The sequence below is a fragment of the Brassica oleracea genome, chromosome C3 (genome assembly GCF_000695525.1).
Source record: "Brassica oleracea var. oleracea cultivar TO1000 chromosome C3, BOL, whole genome shotgun sequence".
Classification (NCBI taxonomy): Eukaryota; Viridiplantae; Streptophyta; class Magnoliopsida; order Brassicales; family Brassicaceae; genus Brassica; species Brassica oleracea.
In genome coordinates, this window is record NC_027750.1 from 23,819,664 (window position 1) to 23,828,708 (window position 9,045).

The 9,045-nt window shown below is 38.5% G+C and overlaps 3 protein-coding genes and 1 pseudogene across 5 annotated transcripts in view; 3 read left to right on the plus strand and 1 right to left on the minus strand.

The window, feature by feature from the left end:
* The window catches only part of LOC106330172 (vacuolar amino acid transporter 1-like), a 9,039-nt gene extending 7,495 nt beyond the window's left edge, over positions 1–1,544 (plus strand). Inside the window, exons 7-10 of the mRNA XM_013768702.1 lie at positions 861–1,029; positions 1,146–1,189; positions 1,303–1,365; positions 1,449–1,544. Coding sequence (XP_013624156.1) covers positions 861–1,029; positions 1,146–1,189; positions 1,303–1,365; positions 1,449–1,544 — 372 coding nt within the window. The remainder of the gene's footprint in view (positions 1–860; positions 1,030–1,145; positions 1,190–1,302; positions 1,366–1,448) is intronic.
* Positions 1,545–2,055: 511 nt separating this feature from the next.
* Positions 2,056–3,610, plus strand: LOC106333125. Of its 2 annotated transcripts, XM_013771605.1 has the most exons (4): positions 2,056–2,220; positions 2,407–2,769; positions 3,125–3,309; positions 3,389–3,610. In XM_013771605.1, exons 1-4 carry the CDS (start codon positions 2,218–2,220, stop codon positions 3,393–3,395), a joined length of 558 nt encoding a protein of 185 aa, XP_013627059.1. In that variant the 5' UTR covers positions 2,056–2,217; the 3' UTR covers positions 3,396–3,610. The 2 variants fall into 2 exon arrangements, with proteins under 2 accessions (XP_013627059.1, XP_013627058.1); XM_013771604.1 differs by lacking the exon at positions 2,056–2,220 and having other exon boundaries at positions 2,375–2,769.
* Positions 3,611–3,925: 315 nt separating this feature from the next.
* LOC106331593 (probable protein S-acyltransferase 16) lies at positions 3,926–5,785 on the plus strand. Of its 2 annotated transcripts, none has more exons than XM_013769982.1 (7): positions 3,926–4,338; positions 4,447–4,539; positions 4,611–4,712; positions 4,803–4,880; positions 4,965–5,066; positions 5,159–5,254; positions 5,338–5,785. In XM_013769982.1, exons 1-7 carry the CDS (start codon positions 4,063–4,065, stop codon positions 5,452–5,454), a joined length of 864 nt encoding a protein of 287 aa, XP_013625436.1. In that variant the 5' UTR covers positions 3,926–4,062; the 3' UTR covers positions 5,455–5,785. The 2 variants fall into 2 exon arrangements, with proteins under 2 accessions (XP_013625436.1, XP_013625437.1); XM_013769983.1 differs by having other exon boundaries at positions 4,965–5,063.
* Positions 5,786–6,068: 283 nt separating this feature from the next.
* LOC106328872 lies at positions 6,069–8,493 on the minus strand (annotated as a pseudogene).
* Positions 8,494–9,045: the final 552 nt, after the last annotated feature.

The following is a 9,045-nucleotide window of genomic DNA, read 5'->3' on the forward strand; positions in this document are numbered from 1 at the left end:
AAAAGTAGGAAAAATCGTGCAAAGGAAAGGTGGGTGGAAGAAAGTGGGAAGTTGGTTAATCCCATCAACTTTCCAGTGGTCCCCGGCAAGGGTTGATACACCTGTAGTAAATCGATTATAACTTATCCAATACAGCTCCAAATGACTTGAAACCACTTCCATTGGAAAGCTAACTCAATTTCCAGTGTCTCCACAAATTTTCAGCTTCAGAAAAGATCTTTAAGGCTTTCATCCGTGTTCATCTTTCACTCTCCGGATTCGGGAGCGACCTCGCTGTGTCGCTGCGAGAGGTCGCTCCGGATTCGTTGTCTCCGGGTGATCAATACGCGAGCGACTCTTCCCTGTCGCTCTAGTAAGGTCGCTCTGATAGGGAGATCAGAGCGACTTGACGGTGTCGCTCCCAGCTGGTCGCTCTGGTAAGGTGCTCGCCCAATGATCACTTTTAACATTTCTTTTGGACTCCAATTGCACTCAAAATCCCACCAATGGTCCTCTAATTCATCCATGGTGCTCTCCAACACCTGATATGTACAAATGCAATGATATGCAACCTAAATGTGCCTAAATGATGCTCTAAATGACCAAACAATGCAAGAATAAGAAGTTAAAAACATGTAAATTCACAAGATATCATTATTCAAAATAAATATTCAAGATATATAAAAAGTAACGATATAATTTTTAAAAACTAATAGTTCATTATATATATGTTTGACCTTTTCAAAATGATAGTTTCTATTTTCTAAATTTAGAGGTAGAATTAAAAATTTAAAAATTTAAACCATAATTTACACATATATTTTAGAAAATGTAGAAATTTTTATTTTATTTAAATCATGACCGGTTCGATCGCACTTCAGGTCATTACACCGATGACTAAATACGCCTTAACTCTTACACCGATCGTGCTTAGCTTAGAAGAACTAATGCCTTCTTCAGAAAAGATGAGATCCAATGGAGTATCAATGTTTCTTAGAACGATCTTAGTTCTCTCTACCTTGGTTGTCGCACTTGCATTCCCATTCTTCGGTAAATTATTTTCAAGAACTTTATATTTTTAGCTTACAAAAAAAAAAAAAAGAACTTTATATTTTTTCTTCAGTAACCTACCTTTATTTCCTTTGTTCTAATAATTAACTTCACAGCCATCATGGGAGCTTTGATGGGATCTTTCCTCTCAATGCTTCTTGTAAGTCTCCATAATATTTGAGCATAGTTTCAACTATTACGTAGACATATCAAAAATGTTATTACGGATTCATATAATTTCATATATATAACTCGGTTTTACTTACTGTGCAGGCTTTTATACTTCCATGTCTTTGTTATCTGAGTATCTTGAGGGGTAGATTGAGTAAGATACAAGTAAGTATATGTTTTTATTTTGACTACATATTTGGATTTTGCACATGATAATTTCATTCGACTCCTTTCGTTAATTTTTATAGATGGGAGTATGCGTTTTGATCATCATCGCTGGCATTGTAAGTGGTTGCTGTGGGACTTACTCTGCGATTGGAAAGTTAGTAGGAGAAAGGAGTTGAACGTGTACACTGGTGACCAATGCAACAGTTGTGGGATATATACAGTAAAAACTGTAAAGAATGATTTGTATTATTAATTTTAGAAAAAAATGATTTTCATTATTAGAGTAATACAGTTACAATTGTGAAACTTTGAAAGACTAATTCCAATATTATAACAAGGATTTTTGATTCAACTAGTGATCTTCGGTTCCATGAATGATTTAATATTTTTTTTTTAAATGTAGAGAGAGTCATTCTTGATCATAATTTTGAGAAGAAAAATTAAGAGTTAGTTATGAAATGAAATTTTTTAAAGATTATACCATAAAGTCTGTCATCAAAGCCGATATTGGACTTTTGTGGCCAGATGAAATGTTTAAAGATGTTATAATTGGTTTCAAAGAAGTAACATAATTATTTAAAATTTATGCGGTCAATTTCATATCTGAAACATGAAAAATCCCATAAGCTTTAAAGAAAAATCAAAAATACATATTAATTGAAGATATGTTTCTTAATTAGGGGAAGGAAGAGTCGTTTATTATGTAACTCTCTCTTCACGTCTGTGTGCTGTCTCAATCTCCATTCTCACTCGCCCCAATCTCTGAAATCTCAGAGGTTCTCATCTCTCTTGTTTGTCTAGCGTCCGATCAATCTCTCCCTTCTCTAGAGCTTCTTTTTTTCCACAGTCATGGTAATTGTCACCCACATCTCCACTTCTTCCCACCAAATCTTGCCTTCATTCTTCCATCTCCGCCTCCGCATTCCCGCCACGTCCCTTGCTTCCTCTCGCCTCATCAAGCACGGAGACGGAGGAGGAGGAATCGCCTTGTCGACGATCCTCTCCCTTCTCTAGAGCTTCTTTTTTTCCACAGTCATGGTAATTGTCACCCACATCTCCACTTCTTCCCACCAAATCTTGCCTTCATTCTTCCATCTCCGCCTCCGCATTCCCGCCACGTCCCTTGCTTCCTCTCGCCTCATCAAGCACGGAGACGGAGGAGGAGGAATCGCCTTGTTGACGATCCGAGCTTACATAGAGAAACCAAACTCCATCTCCAGCTTCGCCAACACAGTCGTCGGTTCTCTCCCCGTCATCAGACTCCTCGCCAGGATACTCAGCGATGAGGGCGGCGTCGGAAGAGATCTCGTCGACTTCGCCGAGTTTAGGAAACGAGTTGAGAATAATTGCGCACCTAGTGATTCTAGAGCTTTCTACGAGTTTCAACAGCGAAGAGGCAAGGTAACTAGAGTTTGATCATATAGTTGGTTACAGTTATTACATATGGATATGTCGGAATATTGTATTCCCTGTGATTTTACAAATGTTTTTAGCATTTTTGTTGATTTTTTTATTTCAGATATTGTATGGTTGAATTGTTGTGTTACATGAAGTTATTACCTTTTTTGTTGGGTGTTAATGTGTGTGATCAGCTTTTTAAGTGGCTTGTTGCTTTGTATGATTGATTATGTCGGAATATTGTACTCCCTGTGATTTTTCCAGGTATGGTTGAGTTGTGTTACATAAAGTTGTAGTTTTTTTGTTGGGTGTTAATGTGTGATTATCTTTTTAAGTGGCTTGTTGGTTTGTTTGGTAGGCAGGAGAACCTTTGTATGTGCTTCTTTGCTGTTGGGTTGCTGCAGTAGGTGCAGGGCTTCTCAAATCTGAAGAGATTCTTGAAGGTGTTACTAGGGTTAGCATTTCAAATGATCTCGAGTTCGAAGAACATAACTTTATTGTTTTGATGATTGAAGCTAGACAGGTAGCACACGTATTGAAGAGGTAGAAACACAGAGAAATCAAGTGTTGTTGTTAAGAATGTGGATTGAGAAACTGATGGGTTCCGTCTTGATGAGTACAGGAAGTGAGAAGAATCAAGAAGGAGCATCCTGAAGATCATGGTGCAATAGAAAATGATAGAGTTAAAGGTTATCTTAAGCATGAAACATCAGTTTCTTGTTGCAACTCATAGAATCTTTTGCTCTGTTTTTTGATAAGTTTTTTAATACTTTGTTGGATCTAGAACTAGACCATCATTTGGTTGTTTTTTCTTCTTCTTTAGAATAGTTTTGATCGTGGTGGGGAAATAAAAACTCTAAAATAAGAAACTTGCAATGGACCACACAAATATAATCATCTCTTAACTAAGTCTCTTAAACTCACTTTTCCAACTAAAAATTATTAAAAAAATATTAAGAGCCTCTAAATGAGTATTTATAATGATGTTCTTAATAGCTGGTAAGGGATGTTATTAGTTGGACCTTTGAGTTCGAAATACAAAATAAGAGGGGGGAAAACAAGATAAAACAAGAATTAAAGGAGTCGTTTATAATTAATTAGGTGGAAGAGCTTCGAGTTTAAAGACATTTCGAGATTCGTCGACAAACTTCAAACGCACTCCAACAACAAACAAAACAATCAACGAAGAACAAAAAATAAATCAGAACCCAATCGCCGGAGACGCCGTCGTTTCGACGCCGGTGCTCCGTCTTAACTTTTTTTCACCGGAGATATTTAAAAAAAAAAAATCAAAAAATGAAACGGAAAGGATTCGGCTTTTCTCTCCCCGTCACGGCGGTGATCTTAGTGATCGGTTTCATCTACTTCTCAACGGTCTTCACCTTCATCGATCGCTGGCTCAGCCTCGCCTCCTCTCCCGGAATCGCCAACGCAGCGGCGTTCACCGCCTTGGCTCTGATGTGTGTCTACAACTACTCCATCGCGGTTTTCAGAGATCCGGGTCGGGTCCCGCCCAATTACATGCCCGACGTCGAAGATCCGCAGAGTCCTGTCCACGAGATTAAACGAAAGGTCGCATCTTTATTGACTTTTTTTTATCCTTCAAAGCTTATTTGTAATTAAAACATTTAAAAAGGATGAAGCTTTGATAGGATTCGAATGAAACTGTGTGTCCCTCAGGGAGGAGATTTGAGGTATTGCCAAAAGTGTTCGCATTTCAAACCTCCACGCGCTCACCATTGCCGAGTTTGCAAACGATGTGTGCTTAGAATGGTATTTTCTCTACTCAACATCAAAATCCCTATGTGATCTTTGTGTTGAATCAGTCTTGTTTTGATTTGAAGGACCACCATTGTATTTGGATCAACAACTGTGTGGGACACACTAACTACAAGGTCTTCTTCGTGTTTGTTGTCTATGCGATGACTGCGTGTGTGTACTCTCTGGTTTGTTTCCTAACTTCTCTATATCTCTCTCTCTCTGTGACCTTAAAGTATATATGAGCTTTATTTGTATATGATGCTTTGGGTTCTTAGGTTTTGCTTGTGGGAAGCCTTACTGTTGAACCTCAAGATGAAGACCAAGAGATGGGAAGCTATCTAAGAACTATATATGTAATGATGACTTTGTTTCGGAAACTAACCAACGAAATCTCATTTTCCCTTCTAATGTTTATGGCTTTTTTTCTTTTCTCTCAGGTGATTTCAGGTTTGGTTCTTGTCCCTTTGAGCATTGCGTTAGGTGTTCTTCTCGGTTGGCACGTTTACCTCAGTTTACAAAACAAGACAACCATCGAGGTTGTTCTTTTTCTTTCTCTTCTTCAATTGCTAATGTGGATCTCTAGTTAGATCTTTTCCATCTGCTAATTAATGTTGTGGGAGTTGTGGAGCAGTACCACGAAGGGGTGAGAGCTATGTGGTTAGCGGAGAAAGGTGGGCAAGTCTATAAGCATCCATATGACATAGGCGCTTATGAAAACCTTACCTTGGTAAAATAATTTATTAATCTTCTTTAGATGGTCAGTATCAGTCAAAAGTTTTTATTGTTTGTTAAGTCTGTTTCCTTTTACAGATTTTGGGTCCGAACATACTTTCTTGGCTCTGTCCTACATCAAAGCATATCGGTTCTGGTCTGCGTTTCCGTACAGCTTTTGATTCAGCACCTGTTTCTTCTGGAACGAAACCTTGAGCCCATGACACGAATCATATTTTACCAATTTTTTTTTTGTTGAAAAGGCAGCAAGATGTTCAACTTCACGTCACTCTGACTGATCATGTTCAGGCGGTTTAGCTGCCTCAGCTCAAAAAACCAAGACCAATAGTAGAGACTGTTTGCCAAGGATCTCTCATCATTATTTCATCTGTTTTTCTTCAGATTCCTCAAAAGGAGAAGGAAGTTAGGGTTGTGGATACATAACTCAAACTGTGATTAGACTTATTATACGTACCAATTAACAAGGTGAAAAGACACATCTTTGTAATATTCATAAATTCTAATCAGAATCAGACAGTTCCGAGTATGTGTGTGTGTTTTAGATGGAGAGTTTTAGTTTGTAAGCAAGCTCTTTGATTCTGGATTTCATAAGAGAGAAGAAGTTTGTTTGAGAATAAACCAAAAAGAAGAATAACAAAAATCAGAGAGGAAGATTGCCCTTTTCTAACATCAAGACCGAAAGGTTTAAGTTAATCTCTTTTTGTCTATACGCATATCAGTTATCACTATTATTCTGTTTAGACCAATCATACAAGCTCTAGAGTTCCATATCTCAGGTGTATAGAAACGCTGGTTCAAACTTGGTTCCACGTTTAAAAAATTGTTATATACGCCCAAAAGAAGCCTTCAGAGTTTAACTTAACAGATCTCTGAAGAAGATAATTATGGATCAAAGAGTGATTTAAAAAAAAAAAAAAGAACAACAAAGGTTGTCAACTATTACTAGAGAAAGCTAGCAGAGTTGGTTGAAAACTAAGAGAGAATAAAAATTACAACAATTGTTACCAAAAGATCTGATCACTTTTTGTCTTCTGGAGCAATTCATTTCAAGTAGACACGTCTTGGAACTGCCATGGGTTGAATGGGATTGACTTAGGGTCAGTGTAATCTTCAGATTTATCAGCAGCTTCCCGGTGTTCTAAGTACTTTCCATTGAACTGGTAAACTTCAAGATCGCCCCATGGTGTAGGAGTGACTTCCTCTGTTATATCAAACCACTTGGGAGTAAAGCTTTGCTCCTTCTCTTCACGTGTTCTCTTCTCTGCTCTCTGTCTCTCTTCCAAGCTGTAACACGACATGTAATGAGAATCAGCTCTACTTCAGTTTCAGATCCTAACAGGACAAGTTTCTTTGTTACCATACCTGCTCTTCTCATTGCCGGACTTGGACATGTCGCCCATCTCTAGTGCGTATCTATCAGGGCGTAACCGTGAATCAGACAGCAACAGCTTTTTAGGGGCAGTGTCGAAGCTATTGATCTTGTGAGCAAAGTGTGTGTATTGGTATTTGTCATCCTTTGGAACATCAGCGAGTTTCCAGACCTCCTTTAGTTCGGTGCCAGGGAGAGGCTCACCTTCACCGTCACACTGCTGATAGCTCATGGACTCGTTCCATTTGCCGGTCATGAGTATCTTGGGCTCCTCAGAGGCGTTATAGACATATCCGTCCACTTCATATCGACCAGATCTGTTGAGACGGTGAATGCACATGTCTTAAAGCTTTTAAAACGAAAAAAAGGAAGATGAGGTTGCGTTAAAAGGTAACTTACCCGAACCAACCACACGGTTGAAAGTAAAGCACCACTTTGTCACCAGTGGTGAGGTTAGTCATGATCATTTCCCCAGGAGAATCGACCCAAGTTCGTCCAAAGATAAGGTTGTGAACTTTGGTTAGAGGAGGTACCAAGTCAAGAACTACTCCATCTCTTTTAAGTGTCACCCGTGTCCTGCATCACAGACTAATCACATTTAGGACAATGAACAAACGAAGAATGTTAACTTAGTAGATACACTTGTTTTGTACCTTCCTACTGGGTAAACGTCAATAGAATTGCCGAGAAACTTTGTTTTCAGCTTTGAAGTACAATCATAAGTGAAATGCTCATTTTCAGCATGACCAGCACTCATTGGAGGGTGATGGCTGACCTGAGAATAAGACTATTGGTGTCAACAACCTGGAAGAAGTTGGCAGCTAAAAGAACTAGAGCTACAATTATTTGAATTCTAAAAGAAATGACGCTGACCTGTTAGGATATGAAGTTAACACCGTTGTAATTAGCCATCTCATAAGTCTCTCCGAGGATTGGGTTAAACGGTTTCCAGGTACGTTGGAAAGCATAGTACACAGATATAGCCCATGATGCTGTTAAAAAATCAATTCTCACAATTCAGCCACTACATGAACACACACTGATCATAGCAGAAAAGAAGAAAGGGAAGAGATGTGCTTACACGCATACACCATGCGCATATAAGGGTCATCCGTTTTGTCAGCCATGTCCAATAGATGCGAGTATTCCATCAACTGTCAGAAACAGAGCCCATGAGATGTTGTCATGAGCATCAGACAGCAAACAAAACATCAAGATGTTGTTGTAATGAGCACAAACCTCAGCCATTTTCTGGAGCATAGTCATCGGTTCGAAAATAATAACAGGGAGGGTCACCATTGATGTAACATCAGATCCTATGTACTTCTGCATCATCTTCCAATAACCATCTCGATCCTGAAACAATGTTTCTCAAATGATCAGATTAACAGGTGATAACAACAGAAGTGTATATATATATATATGTATATATAATAACTAAACCTCTTGATTCCATCTCCCTTTGTTAGCTTCCTCAGCTGCATCTTCATTACTTCCTTCAGGGTTAATAACTTCAACTCCCTCATACCCAACCAAACTGAGAAATCGAATCAAAACACATGGATTATTCCAAAAAGAGCTGAACTTTAACCAAACCCTAATTATAAAAGCCGCAGATTCGAATCAAATGGATAAGTGGCGGATCTCAAGAAGCTTGCTTACCCGTTAACTGATTTGGTCACAGCTGATACCCAATTTGAGATCGAGGGAGCAATAGCACCGAAGATAGACATCTCTCCGCCGTGTACCACCAACACTACGAGCTCCGGCGAAGGGAGAAAGATAGATAGAGAGAGATTCTTCGATGAAGGAAGGTCAGCACTCAGCAGCGATGGAAGAGGCTTTTAGGATCGTGAGCTGGTCTTCGTTGGCACTCGTTCTATTTTAATATGATCAAATTAACCGGTTCTATTTTGAATGTTAAATCGGAATCGGATTGATTTAAAAACTAAACCGAACCGGGTTTGCTTAAGTCGTCTTGTTGGTTATCGACCTTTATTGTTATTTTCGGTTTAGTAAAAACGAAGCAGCTCTTGTAGAAATGATCAATTCGTTGTCATTGATGGCGTCACCAAAATGCATGCTCCTTCAGTTTTGAACTCGCTCAATGTTCTCTTGCTCTTTTACGATCATGTTTATGTATTTCAATTATGTTTTCACAGTCATCACCAGTCGCAAATGGATGGTTGAGTCAAAATTCGTATAAAATCTAAGTTGATGTATAAATCTTGGTTTATAATGTTTTCTGGCAAACATAATACAACTTAACTATTTGATAACATATTTTACATCCTGAGGATCAATGACCTCGAATGTAACAACGAAATGAGTTTTCCATTCAAAAGTATGAGGATAAATATTAAATGTTGAATTATATATAGAGAAAAATCAAGTGTACCATACTAAGGGCAGGATTA

Bases quoted from the DNA above. Each gene is read 5' to 3' on its own strand.
- LOC106333125 (XM_013771605.1), top strand. The intron at 2,770-3,124 runs GTAACTAGAGTT...TTTGTTTGGTAG, and splicing joins TTCAACAGCGAAGAGGCAAG to GCAGGAGAACCTTTGTATGT.
- LOC106331593 (XM_013769982.1), top strand. From the start codon at position 4,063: ATGAAACGGAAAGGATTCGGCTTTTCTCTCCCCGTCACGGCGGTGATC. The intron at 4,339-4,446 runs GTCGCATCTTTA...TGTGTCCCTCAG, and splicing joins TCCACGAGATTAAACGAAAG to GGAGGAGATTTGAGGTATTG. The intron at 5,067-5,158 runs GTTCTTTTTCTT...GTTGTGGAGCAG, and splicing joins ACAAGACAACCATCGAGGTT to TACCACGAAGGGGTGAGAGC.